Raw genomic sequence first — 21,625 nt, 5'->3', positions numbered from 1 at the left:
TAACCTGGCCTCCACAGCCTTCTGCAGTAATGATTTCACACATTCATCATACTCTCGCTGCTCTTGTAGCCACTGTATTTATTTGGCAAGACCAGTTGAGTTTCAGAACCATGGTGACCATCAGGATGTTGACAGTGGGGGATTCAGTGATGGCAAGACCATTCAACGTCAAAGGGTGGTGGGTAGATTGTCTCTTTTTGCAGATGGTCACAGCCTGGCATTTTTGTGGCTCAAATGTTACTTGCCATCTATTAACCTAAGTCTGGATATTATCCAGACCTCGTTGCATTTGTTCATGGACTGCTTTGGATTGAAGGAATCGTGAATGGTGCTCAATACTGTGCAATCATCAGGGAACATCCCCATTTCCGACCTTATGACAGAGACAAGGTCATTGATGAATTAGCTGACGATGGATGGGCCTAGGATACTACCCTGAGGAATTCCTTCAGAAATAAAAACGCGAATATTAGATTAGATTAGATTCCCTACAGTGTGGAAACAGGCCCTTCGGCCCAACAAGTCCACACCGCCCCTTGAAGCATCTCACCCAGACCCATCGCCCTGTAACCCACACATCCCTGAACACTACAGGCAATTTAGCATGGCTAATTCACCTAACCTGCACATCTTTGGACTGTGGGAGGAAACCGGAGCACCTAGAGGAAACCCATTCAGACATGGGGAGAATGTGCAAACTCCACACAGACTGTCGCCAGAGGCGGGAATCGAACCTGGGTCCCTGGCACTGTGAGGCTGCAGTGCTAACCACTGAACCACCGTGCCGCCCAATATCCATTACAAACCCACCGACTCCCACAGCTACCTGGACTATACATTCTCACACCCCACATCCTGTAAAGACTCCATTCCATTTTCTCAGTTCCTCCGTCTCCGTCGCATATGTTCAGATGAGGCCAACTTCGACAAGGGAGCCTCCGAAACGTCCACATTCTTCCTTAACCGAGGATTCCCCAGCTCCATTGTCGAGAGGACCCCCAATCGGGTCCGATCCATCTCCCGCACTTCTGCCCTCACCCCTTCTCCTCCCTCCCGCAATAGCGAAAGGGTTCCCGTTATCCTCACCTACCATCCCACCAGCATCCACATACAGAAGATCATCAGACACCATTTCCACCGCCTCCAGCAAGATGCCACCACCAGACAGATATTCCCCTCCCCTCCCTTGTCTGCCTTCCGCAGAGACTGTTCCCTCTGGGACACCCTGGTCCACACTTCCTTCACCCCCGACACCTTCCCACAGCCCTAAGGCACCTTTCCCTGTAACTGGCAAAGGTGCAACACATACATATTTACCTCCTCTCTCTCCAGTATCTAAGGGCCCAAACATACCTTCCAGGTGAAGCAACATTTCACCTGCACTTGCAAGAATCTAGTCTACTGCATTCGCTGATCACAATGTGGTCTCCTCTACATTGGGGAACATCTACGTTCTGCGTGCAAAATAGACCCTGAACTACTTGTTGCCTGCCACTTCAATGCACCACCCTGCTCTCTGGCCAACATCTCTGTCTCTGGCTTGCTACAGTGTTCCGGTGAAGCCCAACACAAGCTGGAGGAACAACACCTCATTTTCTGCTTAGGGACCCTACAGCCATTCGGGCTCAATATTGGGTTCAAAAATTTCAGGGCCTAAACTCTCCCATGTCCCAGCACCCCACCCCACACACCTGGCCTTGTTACCACATAGCCTGCCACTACACATCCACTGTTGGCATTTGATAAGGTTCCCCATGGCAAGCTGATGGAGAAAGTGAAGTCACATGGGGTCCAGGGTGTGCTGGCGAGATGGATAAAAAAACTGGCTAGGCAACACGAGACAGAGTACTAGTAGAAGAGAGTTTCTCAAATTGGAGACCTGTGACCAGTGGTGTTCCACAGCGATCTGTGCTGGGACCACTATTGTTTGTGATATATGTAAATGATCTGGAGGAAGGTGTAGGTGGTCTGATCAGCAAGTTTGCAGATGACACTAAGCTTGGTGGGGTAGCAGATAGTGAAGGAGACTGTCAGAGATTACAGCAGAATATAGAAAGACTGGAGAGTTGGGCAGATAAATGGCAGATAGAGTTCAATCCGGGCAAATGCGAGGTGATGCATTTTGGACGATCAAATTCAAGGGCGAACTATACAGTAAATGGAAAAGTCCTAGGGAAAATTGATGAACAGAGAGATCTGGGTGTTCAGGTCCATTATTCCCTGAAGGTGACAACGCAGGTCAATAGGGTGGTCAAGAAGACATATGGCATGCTTTCCTTCATTGGATAGGGTATTGAGTACTAGAGTTGGCAGGTCATGTTGCAGTTGTATAGGACTTTGGTTCGGACACATTTGGAGTACTGTGTACAGTTCTGGTCGCCACATTACCAAAAGGATGTGGATGCTTTGGAGAGGGTGCAGAAGAGGTTCACCAGGATGTCGACTGGTATGGAAGGTGCTAGCTATGAAGAAAGTTTGAATAGATTAGGATTATTTTCATTAGAAAGACGAAGATTGAGGGTGGACCTGATTGAGGTCTACAAAATCATGAGGGGTATAGACAGGGTGAATAGCAAAAAGCTTTTTCCCAGCGTGGGGGACTCAATTACTAGGGGTCATGAGTTCAAAGTGAGAGGAGGAAAGTTTAGGGGAGAAATGCGTGGAAAGTTCTTTACACAGAGGGTGGTGGGTGCCTGGAACGCGTTGCCAGCAGAGGTGGTAGACGCAGACACGTTAGCGTCTTTTAAGATATATCTGGACAGGTACATGGATGGGCAGGGAGCAAATGGACACAGACTGTTAGAAAATAGATGAAAGGTTAGACAGAGGATCTTGATCGGCGCAGGCTTGGAGGGCCAAAGGGCCTGTTCCTGTGCCGTAATTTTCTTTGTTCTTTTGTTAGTCACTAACAGTCCCCATTAACAACTATTCAACCTCCCAGCCTGATCGTTAGCAACTCCTTTGTCTGTTCAACTGCCTTTCTCTCTCTTTGGGCTCTATCCTATCGTTTACTCCGTACCCCACCCACCTCCCTATTTCCTGCATATAAACTGACGTTTTCCCAGCCACCATCAGTTCTGAGGAAGGGTCACTGAACCTGAAACGTTAACTCTGTTTTCTCCTCCACAAATGCTGCCAGACCTGCTGAGCTTTTCCAGCAACTTTGTTTTTGTTCTTGATTTAGAGCAATCACAGCTCTTTTAGTTTTTGCTTTTCTTCAGAAATATCCTGACTGTCCTGCTACAATTACAATCATTATTCTATGTGCCAGGTATGACTCCAAACAGTGGAGCGTTTGTCCTGATTGCCACTTATCCTAGTTTTGCTAGGATTCCTTGATGTTGCACTCAGTCAAATGTGACCTTGGCATCAAGGGCTGTCACTCATCTCACCTCTGGAATTCAGCGACTTTGTCCATGTTTGAACTAAGGTCGTAATGAGTTCAGGAGGTGAGTGGCTCCAGCTGAACCCAAATTGGGCATCAGTGAGCAGGTTAATCACACAAGAATAGACAACTCTGCCCATAAATTAAAAAAAAATCAGACTGGTACATGGCAAAATGTGGAACCAAAAAGGAGAGGCAGCATTCATAATCTGAAGTTGTTGATCCCAAGGTTGAGTCCAGAAGGTTATAAAGTGCTTAATCAGAAGGTAAGCTGATTCTCCTTGAACTTGCATTGAACTTCAATGGGACACATTAGCAGACTACGGGTAGAAATGTGAGTACATAAGCAGGGTGGTAAAGGGAAGTTTTAAGTAATTGGAAGCTCCTGGCATGTTTATAGATTCAGTTACTCTGCAATGGACTTCCAAAGGGAGAGAAAACTAGGGAAATAGTATACTACCAGTATAGTGCACTGCTGCTTTACCTGTAAGGAGTGTTTGGGACCACGGCGGAGATGTGATAAATGGCAAGTGTTATGCCTCCAGCAACTGCCTGGCAAGATGCTATCGAAGGTGGAAGATATCTGTTTGAGAAGTGGATCAGGGCCTTGTAGAGGTAATGGCCCCTTCAGAATAATCAATGGGAGGGGAGAGTTTTCACTATTGGCATTGTGTCGAAGTGGCAGTAACAGTGGTGGTAACATGATTCTTTGAATATGTAGGTTGGTGGGGTGAAAATTAAGGACTTTTGGAACCCTATTGCAGTTCTGCAAGGGAAGGGGTGAGAGCAGAAGTGTCAAAAATGGGTTGGATATGGTTAATAGGCTCATCTAATCACAAAAAGAGGGATTCTTAGGTTGAAAAAAAAAATCAAAATCGCCTTTGTGGAAGCTTGCATCATCAGGATAGATGCAGCAGCGAACCCAGAAACTGCGAGTAATAATGCAGCTCCAACAAGAGGCAGGGTTTTAGGAGGCATTAACTTCAGGAGATTCATCCCAGAAATGGAAACAAAGTTTAGGATGAGAAGGGAACTGTTGGAAATGAATCACATCAAGATGAAAGAGTGGGTGAAATTGCAAGTATGTTGATTTGCTCCCATTTTCATTCAGTGCCAGTTCGAATCTTGTTTTTTATGTCTCTGTTTTCACACAGTGCTGCTCAATATTCTGGCATTTACTTTCTCTCCGGAAAAATGCTTTGACTCTTTCCTCAACCATTGCCATTCCCTTTGCCTCTTGTTTCATGAAATCTTTGTAATTTACCCCTTTTGTCCTTCACAGTCTCCCAAATCTTATTGTTCTTTCTCTCCTTCACTCTTTTCATAACATATAACCAAACCACCACATCATGACTGACCTTTAGTTCTGAAGAAGTCATTTTCAACCTGTAACACAAGCTCTATTTCTCTCTTTATAGATGTTGCCAAATCTGCTGGCTATTTCCAGTATCTTCCATTTTCATTCCAGATTTTCAACATATGCAATATTTTGCTTTTATTTAGCTGATATTACGCTGTTCATTAATTTTTTTCTTGCTTGTACTTACATTATTAATGCAGTTAATGAGTTAAATGGAATTTTAGTTTTGAAATCATAATCCACAATGCTAAAATGGCACCTGCTCATGTGCAGACACAGTCCAATACGCCAACTCACCAGGACAAAATACACCCTTAAAGCCAGTGAATCATGATGGTACCATCTACAAGATGCACTGTAGTAATTCATCAAACATCCTCCAGGTAGCACATTCCATATTTCTACCACCCTCAGGGTAAAAGTTGGTTTTCTCAGATCACCTCTAAATGACTTACTCCTCACCCTAAACTCGTGCCTCCTCGTCTTAGGTATTACAGTTATGAGGAAAAGGTTCTCACAATCTGCCCCGTCTCTGCCTCTCATAATTTTGTACATCTCAATCAGATGCACCCTCAGCCTTCTCTACTCGAAAGAAAATAAACCCTGGCTATCCAGTCTCTCCTCATAACCAAAGCATTTCAACCTATGCAACATTCTGGCGAATCTCCTCTCCAGTGCAACCATGACCTTTGATATTGTTGTGACCAGAACTGCACACAGTATTCCATTCGTTGCCTGCGCAATATTCTTTAAATTTATAACAAGACTACCTTGCTACTATAATAAAATGTGAGGCTGGATGAACACAACAGGCCAAGCAGCATCTCAGGAGCACAAAAGCTGACGTTTCGGGCCTAGACCCTTCATCAGAGAGGGGGATGGGGAGAGGGAACTGGAATAAATAGGGAGAGAGGGGGAGGCGGACCGAAGATGGAGAGTAAAGAAAGATAGGTGGAGAGAGTATAGGTGGGGAGGTAGAGAGGGGATAGGTCAGTCCAGGGAAGACGGACAGGTCAAGGAGGTGGGATGAGGTTAGTAGGTAGATGGGGGTGCGGCTTGGGGTGGGAGGAAGGGATGGGTGAGAGGAAGAACCGGTTAGGGAGGCAGAGACAGGTTGGACTGGTTTTGGGATGCAGTGGGTGGGGGGGAAGAGCTGGGCTGGTTGTGTGGTGCAGTGTGGGGAGGGGACGAACTGGGCTGGTTTAGGGATGCAGTAGGGGAAGGGGAGATTTTGAAACTGGTGAAGTCCACATTGATACCATGTGGCTGCAGGGTTCCCAGGCGGAATATGAGTTGCTGTTCCTGCAACCTTCAGGTGGCATCATTGTGGCAGTGCAGGAGGCCCATGATGGACATGTCATCTGGAGAATGGGAGGGGGAGTGGAAATGGTTTGCGACTTGGAGGTGCAGTTGTTTGGTGCCTCCGCTCAGTTCGCAACAAACAACTGCACCTCCCAGTCGCAAACCATTTCCACTCCCCCTCCCATTCTCTAGATGACATGTCCATCATGGGCCTCCTGCACTGCCACAATGATGCCACCCGAAGGTTGCAGGAACAGCAACTCATATTCCGCCTGGGAACCCTGCAGCCATATGGTATCAATGTGGACTTCACCAGTTTCAAAATCTCCCCTTCCCCTACTGCATCCCTCAACCAGCCCAGTTCGTCCCCTCCCCCCACTGCACCACACAACCAGCCCAGCTCTTCCCCCCCACCCACTGCATCCCAAAACCAGTCCAACCTGTCTCTGCCTCCCTAACCGGTTCTTCCTCTCATCCATCCCTTCCTCCCACCCCAAGCCGCACCCCCATCTACCTACTAACCTCATCCCACCTCCTTGACCTGTCCGTCTTCCCTGGCCTGACCTATCCCCTCCCTACCTCCCCACCTATACTCTCTCCACCTATCTTCTTTACTCTCCATCTTCGGTCCGCCTCCCCCTCTCTCCCTATTTATTCCAGTTTCCTCTCCCCATCCCCCTCTCTGATGAAGGGTCTAGGCCCGAAACGTCAGCTTTTGTGCTCCTGAGATGCTGCTTGGCCTGCTGTGTTCATCCAGCCTCACATTTTATTATCTTGGAATTCTCCAGCATCTGCAGTTCCCATTATCTCTGATACCTTGCTACTATATTCTGTGTCCTGGCTAATGAAGACAAGCATCTATTGACAACTTCAGGGATCGATTGACTGGTACACCAAGATGCCTTTGTTCCTTGGTACTTTCTAGGGACCCAATGTTCATTATTAGATCCCCAAAAATACATCACCTCACACTTATTCGGATTAAATTCATCTGCTATATCCCTGGACAAATCAGCAGCTGATCAATATCAGACTGTAGCCTGAGATCAGCCTCCTCACTTCCAATAATTTTTGTGTCAGCTGCAAACTTTTGAATCATATCTTCTACATTCACATCCAAGTCATTAACGTACATAACAAACAGCAAGGGTCCCAGCACCGATCCCTGTAGTTCACTGCTGGGTTACAATGTTCTAATTACAAAAAGAACCATCACCCTTTACCTCCTATTTCCAAGCCAATTTTGGATCATGTATGCCAACTTGCCTTGGGGATCACATGGGCTCTCAACTTTTGGGACCTTATCAAAGGCCTTACTGAAGTCCATCTAAACCACATCAACTGCATGACCTTATCAATATGTTTAGGCACCTTTTGAAGAAAACTCAAATTGGTTAGGCAGGATCTTACTAACAGAACGTGCTGACTGTCCAGATTAATCTGTGCCTTTCCAAATATTGATTAATCTTGTTGCTCAGATTTTTTTCCTATAATTTCCCTATGGCTAACATCAGTCTAACTGGTCTATAGACACTTGGCCTATCTCTGCTGCCCTTCTAAAACAAAGGAACCCTATTAGCTATTCTCCAGTTGTCTGACACTTCACTTCTGGTCAGTGAAGCATTAAGTTTCTCTGCCAGGCCTGCAGCAATCTCCTTGCCTGCCTCCCATAGCAGCCCAGAATACATCTCATTAGGCCCTGGGGATTTCTGCACCTTTATGCCTGCTGAGACGTATAATACGTCCTTCTCATTAATCTTATCATGTTCTAGATAGTCATCATCCCAACTGAAATCTCTGGCGACAATGCCTTTCTCTTCAATGAATGCAGGTGAGAAATATTCATTTAAGACTACACCCACATCCTCAGCCTTCATAATAGGCCCCAATCTTTGCGTGGCAGTTTTTATTCTTAATATACTTTTAAAATACCTTGGGATTATCCTTAATCCTTTCTGCCAAAGATATTGCATGGCCTGTCTTTGCTCTCCTAATTTCTTATTTACATTCCTACATCCCCCTACATTCTTCTACATGTCTGAAGGGCGTCCTCCATTTTTAATATGCTGTACCTGGCTATTGTCCTCACTATTCCCTGTGATGTCAGAAGCTTAACAACACGCTATGCTTCCAAATTGCATTTTGACCACTCTCCTTGCAAACTATATACACTTGATAACAGATTTGTGCCAATGTTTGTGGGTCCCCTTTCAATCCAACTCCTTTTCATAGCCCACCTAATGTAACAGGATGATCACGACTGACTCATCATCATTTTGCCCCTGACCCAACATCCAGTCACTTGCACCTCCACCCAAGGTCCCAAACTGACTCAAGAGCAGCTTAAAATCAGTCTTATTGTTGAATTGAGCAAGTTCTGGGATCTGACTTCTGGGATCGACTATCCCCCAACCTGATGAAATTCACTGACAGCTGGAATAGCAACAGGAAGATGGCAGACAAACAAGCAATGCAATTCTTAATGTGTTCATGGTCACCTACAATAGGACCTAAACTTCTTGTCTCTAATTTCTCTAGGCAACTTTCTGATGAATCCTCCCTCCATCCATAACACAGTCACTGACATTTACTACATATAAAGTAGATGAGCTTATGATTGACAAGTACACCATTCTTGAAATGGTGATTTTTTTCCATTGGAGACTAAATTGTGTGACAGCATTAATGTCATAAATTAAACCCTTATACTTAATGACTTTGCCAACAAATCTATATGAAGGCATTACTTTATAGCGCTTACTTCTAAATTTTGTTTTGATCATCAGCAGTCTGCTGACAGTTGCCTTCTGCCAGGACCCTCCTCATGGGTCAGGCATCAGTTTCACAGTCATATTTTCTAATCAACCTGTTCAGAGACGTTATGGCACACCTCTGGAGTAGGTGGGACTTGAACCCATGTCTCCTGGTTTAGAGGTACTTACACTACCACTGTGCCACAACAGCCCTTTACTTCTTAATTCATGGTTCCCACTAACCACGGACAACTGCCTATATTGGGCAAATGGTACTGACCAGTTATCAGGAATTGAATTACAAGCAATAATGTCTACTTTGGACAGTTCAGAGTTTAATCACTGTTCCCACTCCAAAGTAAGAAAATCTAAATGATACCAATATGCCATTATTGTCCTTTCATGACTTCTGCAACATGCATCAAGCTTCCAGTTAACTACTGATCAGTGAGCATAAAACCTCTTCACATTAACAGAATCTTGGGAAGTCAAAGATCAAGCTGTTAATGAGTTCCCTAATGATTTCAACATGTCCAGTCAAAAGAAGGAGCAACTTTACTTTCCTGCCAGTGTCGCTGTCCTTGGGAAAGTCAGAGTCAGGAAAGGGTGAAGCAGACTACAACACAAGGACATCGGTCCCATTTCATTTTTTTTGTTGCACCTAACTTCTCTTCCAATTCAGGATCGGAAAATCCAGCTATTGGAGATGGGTCAGGCTGCAAGTTTTCAAATTAGTCATCAATTATTTCCACATAATGTATTCTTCCTGCTCCAAGACTCAAGTAAATACAGTATCATATTAGTTATTCTTAAAAAAAACAAAAACAGAATAATTTCACGTAATTTCTTCATAGTCTTCTACTACTACAGCTGTTAAATTTATGTTCACAATAAATTAATCTTTAAAAATAGTTTGTAGCCACCCATCTGCTATTTTGAATCGAGGTACTGAACTACAAAATAGCTGAGTAGAAAATGCTTTTTTTAACAAAAGACTATATTTCGTTAGCCCAGTTATTTTATTCCAATTTATCTAGCGTTGTTTGTAATAGGAGTAATGTGCCAGTAATCAAGACCCACCATGCCACGAGATGCACCTAAATGCCAATGTCTTTCTCTCTATTATTGTTATTCAGATCACGAGCGACTTTCAACAGGTTTTCTTGCTAAACTCAAAAATGACTGGTTTCTTAAACACAAACCTGTTCTTACAACAAGTGAAAAAAAAGACAGAACTTAGAACAATACAGCGCAGAACAGGCCCTTCGGCCCTCGATGTTGTGCTGACCTGTGAACTAATCTAAGCCCATCCCCCTACACTATCCCATCATCATCCATATGCTTAGCCAAGGACTGTTTAAATGCTCCTAATGTGGCTGAGATATTGTTATTTAGAATTAAACAATATCCTCTTTATACCAAATGCAAACAATCATATGATGGGCAAAACAATACAAGTCTTTACAGTTGATAAGGGCTTTAATAGAGGAAAAAAAAGGAAATGGAAAAAGCACCCCAGCGAGTTAAGAATCTGAATGCAAAGAATAAAAATGTCTCAGGTTCTAGTTGATTCCTTGTCGCCATGATGCGATTCTGACAGTTGTAGAACATAGAACATTGAACAATACAGTGCAGAACATGCCCTTTGGCCCTCGATGTTGTGCCGACCTGTGAACTAATCTAAGCTCCTCCCCCTACACTATCCCATCATCATCCATATTCTTATCCAAGGACTGTTTAAATGCCCCTAATGTGGCTGAATTAACTACAGTGGCAGGCAGGCATTCCATGCCCTTGACACTCTCTGAGTAAACCGCCTGCCTCTGACATCTGTCTTAAATCTATCACCCCTCAATTTGTAGCTATGCCCCCTTGTACAAGCTAAAGTCATCATCCTCGGAAAAAGACTCTCACTGTCCACCCTATCTAATCCTCTGATCATCTTGTATGTCTCTATTAAATCCCCTCTTAGCCTCCTTCTCTCCAATGAGAACAGACCCAAGTCCCTCAGCCTTTCTTCATAGGGCCTGTGCTCCAGACCAGGCAACATCCTAGTAAATCTCCTCTGCACCTTCTCCAATGTTTCCACATCCTTCCTGTAATGGGGAGACCAGAACTGCATGCAATATTCCAAATGAGGCCGCAGTAGCGTTTTGTACAGTTGCAGCATGACATTACGGCTCCGGAACTCAATCCCTCTCCCAATAAAACCTAACACACCGTAAGCCTTCTTAACAGCAATATCAACCTGCGTAGCAACTTTCAGGGATCTATGTACATGGACACCGAGATCCCTCTACACATCTACACTTCCAAGAATCTTTCCATTGACCCAGTATTCTGCCTTTCTATTATTCTTCACATTTATCCGCGTTGAACTCCATTTGCCACCTTTCAGCCCAATTCTGCAGTTTACCCAAGTCTCCCCGAAACCTGCAACATTCTTCCACACTGTCCACCACTCCACCGATTTTAGTGTCATTTGCAAACTTAGTAACCGACAAACAGCAGTGGTCCCAAAACAGATCCGTGAAGGCACACCACTAGTGGCCTGACTCCAGGCTAAATATTTTCCATCAACCACCACTCATTGCCTTCTTACAGAAAACCAGTTTCTAATCCAAACTGCTAAATCTCCCTCAATCCCATGCCTCTGTATTTTCTCCAATAGCCTACCATGTGGAACCTTATCAAAGGCTTTACTGAAGTTCATGTACACCATGTCAACTGCCCTTCCCTCATCCACATGCTTGGTCACCTTCTCAAAAAACTCAGTGAGGTTTGTGAGACACGACCTGCCCTTAACGAATCCATGCTGACTATCTCCAATCAAATTGTTGATGATTATAAATCCTATCTCTTATAATCCTTTCCAAAACCTTTCCTACAACAGATGTAAGGCTCACAGGTTTATAATTACCTGGGTCATCTCTACTGCCCTTCGTGAACAAGGGCATAACATTTGCAATCCTCCAGTCCTCTGGTACTAAACCTGTAGACAATGAGGACTCAAAGATCAAGGCCAAAGTTTCCGCCACCTCCTCCCTAGCTTCCCAGAGAATCCTCAGAAAAATGCCATCCGGCCCAGGGGATTTATCTACCTTCACAGCTTCTAGAATTGACAACACCTCCTTCTTACTAACCTTAATCCTTTCAATTCTAGTAGCCCATAACTCAGTCATCTCCTCTACAATATTCTCCTGTTCCTCAGTGAAAACAGATGAGAAATAATCATTTAGCACCTCTCCAATCTCCACAGGGTCCACATACAACTTCCCACTTCTGAATTGATGGGGGATCTCTCGATCAGACTTGAGTTTGGATTAGAAATAGGCTAGACTTAAGTCTTTGAACAGAAGTAACATTTCAGCTTTCCGAGTTTAAGAACAAAGTGAAGGCACTGACTTTAGGAACTTCCTCAGGTTCCCAGAAAATATTTTATGGCGAGAGATCTGTGCAAATTGTCTGGTTGTAAGGTCTTAGTTTTCAGGTCACAGAGATCTTATTTTTTGCTGCTGGCTTCTTGTAAGTTTGCTCCTTTAATTGACACATGTCGTGTACTAGAACAGCAACTTTAATTCAGAGGCTGTTTCAAGACCAGGGCTTCCCAAATCAATCTGTTCACAATTAAAACCAAAATACCCATCTTTTAACTCTCTTAAAAGATTTGCTTGTCTGCTTTCCAATGTTACTTGACTTTCAACAAAAAAGCTGGTGACTAACAGCACTCATTAAACTTTTGACTTCACTAATTATTGCTGATCACAACTCCCAGTAATCATATGTACCTGCAAAACCTTTTAATCCAAAATGGCAAAATAGTTTCATATTAAAGCTCATCACAATACTAGCCTGTAAAAAAAACATTAAAACCTTCGCTTGAAACATTTTTGGACTGTCTTTTGTGCACAATCACCATTTTTTTATAGCAGGGCTGTGTAGTCTTAGAACATTTCCTGCAATTGAGTATTTTGTTGATATTGAGTTTGAGACGTTGGGAAGAATGTACACAATGTGGGAGGATATTTTGTTCTAAATTTCAAGCTTCCACAGAAACTTAAATGAATTGAATTCTATTGTGATTACAATATTTTACTTCTGTGAAAATTAATTAAAATGTTGGTCTAATAGATTTGTTCAAACAGCTTATTCTTATAAAACTAACGTCTGCTCTGGAGCAAAATCACATTGTAATGTTTCATAACTTCATGTTTACAGATCAGATTTGTAATTTAAAACATAATGTGTGCAGTACTTTCCAATTACATATTAAACTTGGGAAACTAACTTGTTCTGGAGATTTTAGCGTAATATGTACACAGTCAGTTCTGTCTGTTATGTTGAATGTTTGGTGCAGATCTTAAACCATCATTTTCCATGATTTCCATGAATTCCATGATGGATATGATTTAGCTAGATATTTGAAGACCAGGCATATAAATAGAAATAAAAGAAATGCTTACAAAACATACTTTTTTTTCCAGGAGAAAACTTCATAATTAATTAACACTTTTCTAATACCAACATACATAATACGCATTCACACACATATATACATATATAACATACTAAACAAAAACTAGTTATTTAATATAAATTACAAAGAGGTGATAACCAGATAAAGGACAGATGTAGATGCAAGTGAGTCAACATTTTCAAAGCCCACCTGCTGGTATTATGCCGAGAGGAAGTGGTGCTCTGACAGGCGTGAAGTTGGAATCGATGTCCCTCCCAGCGTCAATCTGGGCTCGGAGGAGTAAACCATGGGCCAATTCACTTGCAGTCCCATCACCACCCACACACACAAGACTGTAGGCAGCAAACAGATTACAAGAAATAATGGTATAAGAAATATTGTGCATTATTTGAATAAGTAATACTACATTTTCTGGGAGCGGGGGATGATGGAAACATGGCCTATTTAATAATATTTAAATTAGACATTACACTTCTCTTCCTAATACTTGCAGAGGTTTCTTTAATGATGTAATTGTAACATTAATTTCTTATAAACATTTAGCTTGAGTTCTCACTACACTTGAATATGCAATATTCCAACTATTTACTTGAAAAATGTTCATTTTTTTCTGTTTGCACTTTAAGATCTCAAGGTTTAAATTTTCATCAAAACACGTTCAGCAGATTTACCAATGTTACTCTCTGACCAGAAGTTTTAAGGAGTATTTCAAAGGGGAAAATTGCAGTTGAGAGGCAGAGAGGTGTAGATAGGAAATTTCAAGCTTAGACCAATCAAAGACATCCGATTAGTGGTGGGGTACTTAAAATCAGAGGAGCTCAAGAGTCCAGAATTAGATGAGCTTAAACATCTTGAAGGCTGTGACACTGGAGAAGATTAGAAATAGGAAGGGCCAAGGCCATGGAGGGAGCTGAAAATGAGAACCAAAATATTAAAATCAAGACATTGCTTAACTGTGAGTGAGGACAGGCGTGATTAATGAACAGAACTTGTTGAATTGAAAATAGGCAGCTTCAAGTTTACCTGTAGCAAAATGTTCAAGACAAGCCAAGAGTGTGTCAAGTCGAAAAGTAACAGATAAATGAATGACAATTCAATAGCAGAAAAGCCAATATAGGGGCAACATTAGGTGATAGTAAAGAGATGGAAATAAATATCTCATTTTAGGCATAGAAATGTGATTAGAAGTTCTCCTTGGTTGAAAAATAAGACAGATATAATATATACATTAGTCACAAACTGCTGGTCAGGGATGAGGCAAATGTTGGAGATTGCAGTTCAAAACAAAATATAGTCAGAAAATATAGCTTTTATTCTCCTCAATATATAACTGGAGAAAATTTCTGGTCATCTAACACTGGAAATTGGATGAGCAATTTGATAATTTTGCAACAGTGAAGGAGTTGAGGGAGCTGGTGGTGAGGTACCACTGTGTATTGTCAGCATACAACTGAAAAACAAAAACAATGTTTCAGAAGGTGTCGCCATGGATGGCATGTAGATGAAAAAGACAGAGTGAAAGATTGATCCTGGGGGGACAGCAGAGATAGCACTGCATTGAGTGGGAAGAGACATAATTGCAGCCGATGTTCTGGCAACAGTTAAATAGACAAGAATGGATCTAAGTGAGAGCCACCACAACCACCTGGATGATGACAGAGGAGGATGCTGTGTCAACCATGCCAATGCTATTAACTATTTCACTTTTCACTTAGTAACTTTCAGTACTCATAACAAACTAACTTTGATTTTGTTTAAATTAAAGCATTGCACTGGTTATTTTTAAATTGGAACATGTAACAAAACAAGAAGGGAGCTAAATGTGCTATACAAGTTCAAAGTTCATGGACTATTGTGTGACACACCTGGTAAGGTTTTAACAGATGTTAAAGGGATAATTGTTAGCCAAACACTAGGAAAGTTCCCCTAAATGTTTTTTAGTGTTGTGGTATTTTAGCAACACCTAGAATATGTGCAAGACCTCACGTTAGTGTCTAATTAGAAAGGCAAGACCTCATGTATTGCAGGGCTGCTTCAATCTTGTACCGTAGTATTGGCTTTTTTAGAATCTTACCCAGATTCTTCTGAAGCTGGGAAAGAGGAAAATAATCAGTAGGGTTGTGGAATGAACTAGTAGAGAACCTGACTGTATTGGAAAAAGACACCCTTGGGGGAAAAAGGGATATAGATGGAAAGAGAGCCAAAAGTAAAGAGTAGGGGAGCGATGTAATGGAAGAAACAAAGACTCCGATTTTTGTTCTTGGGTCAGGTATCCATGCTCCATCCATACATTGCCTTAGAATCCATCTCCATGTCCCTTAGACCCCCATGCCAAGTTAATACCTTTTCTCCCTTCACCTACCACGCCAACTCATTGGCTATCCATAGGTAGTCATGTTCATAGGAGAAGTCATTTAGCTCTATTACTTAAATTTCAATATTGCAATTCTATTGAAAAAAGCTGTCTCATTGATAAATGCACATACTAACACTTGGCAGATTGATGCTTATTGACAGGTCGACATTTATTGACTCTTCTTGACAGGTCAACATGTAATTACATTTTGAGACTTCAACAAATAACACTTGACAAAATGATATGTGAAGACACTTATTGACAATTGACATACCAACATTTCTTGACTCTTAGTGACAGGTAAATTTTTTTTATTTGTTCACGGGATGAGGGCGTCACTGGCTAGGCAGCATTTATTGCCCATCACCAATTACCCAGATGGCAGTTAAGAGTCAACCACATTGCAGTGGGTCTGGAGTCACATGTAGGCCAGACCAGGTAAGAATTTTCTAAAGAAGGGTCTCGGCCCAAAACATCAGCTTTCCTGCTCCTCTGATGCTGCTTGGCCTGCTGTGTTCATCCAGCTCTACACCTTGTTATATCAAGGATGGCAGTTTCCTTCCCGAAAGGACATTAGTGAACCAGATGGATTTTTCTAAACAATTGACAATGGATTCATTGTCATCATTAGATTCTTAATTCCTGACATGCATTGAATTCAAATTCCACTATCTGCTGTGGCAGGATTCGAACCATGTCCCCAAAATGTTATCTGGGTCTCTGGATTAACAGTCCAGCAATAATACCACTTTGCCACTGCCTCCCAAAACCGCTTGACAGGTTGACATTTGTTATCATTTCTTGACAGGCTGATAATTAGTGACATTTCTAAACAGGTCAACACCAGTTGACATTCTTGATAGGATGACATTTCTGACACATTGTTACTTATCATTTCAACACTTGAAAACACTTCTTGACAAGTCAACGCTTGTTGACAGGATGACATTTTTGACAACTACTTTAATTCTGTTTTCGCAGAAGAAGGATCAAATAATTTCACAGAAGTGCTAAGGAGGCAAGGATGCTTTGAGTAGGAGCAATTGTCGGGGAAGGGGGTTGTGGGAAGAAAAGAGTCTTGGTAGGAAAATAGTGCTGTAGAAATTAATGCGACTGGAAGTTGAATAGTTCCCAGGACCTCAATCTACATGCCTGAGTATTATAGGAATTGGTATTGAAATAGTTCAAGCATTGGTTTTCATTTTCCAAAATTCTATAGATTCTGAAACAGACATGGCAGATTGGGTGGAGCCCATTATTGAAAAGAATAGGGAGCGAGGAAACAGAGAATTACAGGCTAGGGAGCCTAAATTCTGAATTAGGAAAAAATGTTGGAGTCTATAATAAAGGATGTGATAACAGGATTACATAAAGTTAACAAAAACAAAGTTGCTGGAAAAGCTCAGCATGTCTGGCAGCATCTGTGAAGGAGAAACAGAGTTAACATTTCAGGACTGGTGATCCTGCCTCAGAAAATTAACATGGACTTATGAAAGGGAAATTGTATTTGACAAACATACTGGAGTTTTCTGAGGTTGTAAATGGAAGAAAAAAATGAGGGAGAACCAGTGGATGTTGTGTTTTTGGATTTTCAGAAAAGCTTTGATAAAGTCCCACTCAAGAGGTGATAGTTAATAAAAAAAACAAAGCACATGGGATTAGTGGTAATACATTGTCATTGACTGAGAATTGATTGCAAGACAAGAAACAGTAAGTAGAAGTAAAGGATTCCTTTTTGGGTGGAAGGTGGTGAAAAGTGGAATGCCACAGGGATCAGTGCCTGGTCTCCAGATATTCACAGCATACTACAATGATTTGAATAAGGGAGTCAAGTGTAATATTTACAAGTTGACTGGCAACATAAAACTAGGTGGGAAAGTGAGTGGTGAGAAGAACAGAGAAAGGGTCAGGGTGATTTAGGTAAGTTGAGCAAGTAGACAAATGCATGATAGATGCAGTACAATGTGGTTAAAAGTGAAGTTGTCCATTCAGTAGGAAAAAAGAACAGCAGAATATTGTTTAAATGGTGAAAGATCGAGAAATGTTGATGTACAAAGGGACCTCTGTTTTCTTATGCACTCATCATGCAAAGAGACATGGAAGTGTGTTAAGTAGCTAGGAACAAAAATTATATGTTGACCTTCGTTGTAAGAAGGTTTGAGTACAGGATCAAGCAAGTCTTAGTACAGCTGTACAGGGCTTTGGTAAGACCACACCTGGGGTAATGTGTGGAATTTGTGATAATTATGTGGTCTCTTGACAGGCAGATAGGATACATTACAAATAAAGCATAGGTCAGCTTTGAATGAAATAGAGATATTGGAGGATGGGTGGATTTTTGAAGTTAAAGACATTAATAACACTTTTGAAAGAGATGGAGATGGCACTGAGTACAATGCACATCTGAAGGAATGGCAAGCTTGAGGCATCAGAAAATACAATCGAGTGATTAAGCAAAGGGTTTTTAGAGAAAGATAAATTTGATGGAAAACAGGGACTGTGACTACTCTTTCATGGGGTGAATAATGTAACCTGTTGCCAGTTGAGGAACATTCACTCACAGGTCCAGTTTCTGGTCAGAGCAAGATATCTCTCCATTCATAAACAAATAAGTCCTTGATAGGGCATACTGTTTGTTAAAGAGATTTTATGGAGCTCACAAGAGTGGGAAACAGTAGTTAACCCAGCAATGTGTTTTTAGCATGTTGAGCATCACGCTGGCTTGTAGCAAGTTCCTACCTATAGTATGAATTCTCATTATTTCAACACTGCAAGAGCCTCATAGCACCCAGTTCACAGTTGTTTAAAGGAGACATGCATCACTTGGCTTTGAACAGTTGTTTCCAAGAGAGCAGATTTCCATTTTGAATGACACAAGGCATTATGGTAGGAAAGGCTGACCTTTGTGGACAGGAAGATGTTAAGAGGTAAGGAATAGAGGACAGAAGTAGGCTTTTAGCTGCAAGGAGTTGCCAATGTGTGAAGGATGAAACATCCTGGTTGTGGTTGCCCTGTGGAGGGTGGGGCTCTAGGTAGGGAAGACAGTGACAGGGGAGCAAAATATTGGGGCCTTATGGTTCAAATGGAGGATACTAAATGGTGTAGGGTACAGTCACAGTAATGGGGAGGGTTGAATTCAGTCGGTGGAATAGATCCGTTGTCAACATCAGGTTAAGTCTTATAGTGTGAGATACCAAAATGAACAAAAATAATAACAGGTTTTCGGATCAGAGTCAGAATTTAATGGGGACAAACATAGAGACAGTTGGGAGAAATGGCATGTTGAGGGCTACGGTGATACAGTCCAGGGTAACAGGTGGTTGGGAGGGAAGGTGAACCATTTTTTTGGGTGGGTCATGGTCAATAGCCACAAACGTGTGAGTGATAGAAGGGTGGATACTAGAACAGATCTAAAATGCTGCACAAACCACCTTGCAGAGCTCAGGAAAAACCTGCTCCCAATGAACAGAATGTTGGCCTATTTGACACTCCCTGAACTTTACTGCAATGGATAAGACAATGGACATATTCTCATTTCTACATCTGCTCTCTTAACACAGTGCAACAGTGCACAGTACTGTTATCAACAAGCCAGAAATCATATCAAAAGGACAATCTATCATTACAATTTCTTCAAAATATCTTTCATTCTCAGATAAACGCATCACTCACTACCCTGAAACCCATTAGCATTTAAAACTCAGCCAAGCATTCAAAAACAGCTATTGCTATCCAAACAATAAGACTGCTTTCTGGAAAGAGAAAAATATCAGGTGTTCATTTTTAGAGCAAAGTGCCTATAAATTAATATCAGGAAGTAGGTGCAGCATTTGCATACATGAAATAATTTACTTACTTTTTAGAATGCCCCAGGCTCCAATACAACTTGCAGTTTTTTTCACAAACTTTCAATCCTACTGTGTCACAACATCAAATGAAAATGATGTGCGGGAGGAAACTTGGTTTTCACTCCTGTATAAAATAGCAAATCCGACTTCGGCAGAGGCGAATGTGTATTTCATACTCTACACACTCTCAACCCATAAAAAGGCATAGGAAAATGACATGGGGCTAGGAATGCAGAGAAAATTCGGAGTTTGTCTGAAAATAAACTGTTCCTGGGGTCATTTGTACAGCAAAGCACATTTCTATACCCAGATAAAAATTCAGCCCCTTAAGATGCTCTTGGTCAAATTAACTTTAATAGCCTTGTGAGGAGAAAGAATCTTAGGTTATATGAGGCAGCAACTGCAGGTTAAAATCATCAAAATCACACACTAACAATGTTTTCAGTCATCTTACTGAAGAATATTTCTTGAGACATGAAAAGCTATTCAGTAGTCAAAGGTCTGATACAAAATATCTCAGTTTTGAACAAATCATCTAGTTGAAGGAATTACAAGCGTAAGGTTTGAAGTAGGCAAAACTCAAAATTACTGTTTTTTACTTCACTAACAAAGGATGACAATGTTTAACTCTCAAACACTTACAGTCATATCACTCGAATACATTGTAAACATGAGCAGAAAATATCAAAGGAGAGCTAAACTTGACTCTAATGTAAACAGTGGGAAGATAAACAGTTGTATAAAACCACAATACAGTAGTCCTTTGCAGGACAGTGCTTCTTCACTGCTAACAGAACAAGTAATTAAATTCCCACCTGCTGTGACGGTACACAAAGAGCTCTTTGTTTGATTTTAAGAAATCAATTGCAAATGGTTGATTATTGTCATTTCATATTGCATTATTGATAGAGTATTGAAAATCCATTTGGAGACGTTACTTTCATCACAGATTGACAGAATTCAACAAATATTTTGACAGCTTTGGTTTAGAGTTTACATACCCATCAAATTCTTGAATTTCACATTCCTTGAGAACTGAAAAAGCATGTCCTTCATGGTCTGTAACTACAAAAGACAGACAGTCAGGAATAAAAAATTAAGTAATCTGCAGATTTGACAATTCTTAAAAAAATTTGGTACCTTTGAACTTGTACTTGCCATCTGTATGAACATATGGTAAGGCTATAAAAGGCAAATTATACTAGAATGTGTATTTTATAATTAAGAAAAAGCAATGCAAACACATAATTAGATGCCAAGGCAGTTAATAATGAATTTTACAAAATATGTTATAGAATCTTCTAATTATCTATCCTTAAAATATGGCACAGTTACAATTTGATTTTGTGCTATTTTACTTATAAGTTAACCCATACATTAGAGAAATAAGGAACAGAAATATTATTCAATACAAAAACATGAAGTACAGGAAAACACCAGTGACAACATCAAATGATAGTAGGGAGAAGGTGGCAAAGCTACACACCAGAGCCTGAATTCTCCAGAGAATCAAAATCTGTCATTCCACATTGCCATCTCTACTGTGTTTATGCCCTGTGTGGCATTCTAAATGCCAATGAAAATGGGATGAGCTGGCATGCTGCAGATGGCACTAAGCATCATAACTGCATTTAGCATTTTCTAGGGCAGCTTTGCCAGAAGAGACGACCCAGCTGGATCTACTCATCAAAGATTTCTGCCGACTGACATGACACTTGCAGATGGATTTTTTGTGTAAGAATGTGCATCATTATTTGCAAGATTACATTAATCTTTCATGCTTGTCTATTTTCCGGTACCAGTGTAATTCTGATTATAACTTCAACATTATGTTATTTAAAAAATACATAAAAGTTGTCCAAAGAACCGCTGAAGAATTAAAGATACTGTGTATAAAGCTTGATTTCCTTCATATTAAGTGCACTTACATAAATATGCTTGATATAAATACAACAGCCTATCAATACATAAATAGATCACATCCCCCTGAAATTCCGATATATTGGATTAGTAATAAGAAATATTTGTCTTTTAAAATGAACAAGACAAAAGTGATTAACTGTCTTAGTTTGACAAACTCCATCTTGCAATTAATTGCCAGGAAGTCCATCTGCATCACAGAATAATAGCAAATACTCCAGTCA

The 21,625-nt window shown here is 41.2% G+C and overlaps 1 protein-coding gene across 4 annotated transcripts in view; it reads right to left on the bottom strand.

The window, feature by feature from the left end:
• The window catches only part of cerkl (ceramide kinase-like), a 155,768-nt gene that overhangs the window by 29,525 nt on the left and 104,618 nt on the right, over nt 1–21,625 (bottom strand). For all 4 annotated transcript variants that reach the window (XM_048535331.2, XM_048535329.2, XM_048535330.2 and 1 more), the window contains 2 exons: nt 20,483–20,546; nt 13,467–13,609 (listed from right to left, as the gene is read on the bottom strand). In XM_048535331.2, coding sequence (XP_048391288.2) covers nt 13,467–13,609; nt 20,483–20,546 — 207 coding nt within the window. The remainder of the gene's footprint in view (nt 1–13,466; nt 13,610–20,482; nt 20,547–21,625) is intronic.

This window comes from Stegostoma tigrinum, chromosome 7 (genome assembly GCF_030684315.1).
Source record: "Stegostoma tigrinum isolate sSteTig4 chromosome 7, sSteTig4.hap1, whole genome shotgun sequence".
In the NCBI taxonomy this organism is placed as follows: Eukaryota; Metazoa; Chordata; class Chondrichthyes; order Orectolobiformes; family Stegostomatidae; genus Stegostoma; species Stegostoma tigrinum.
The sequence above is the reverse complement of the archived record's forward strand: the minus strand, read 5'-3'. Positions and strand labels throughout refer to the sequence as shown.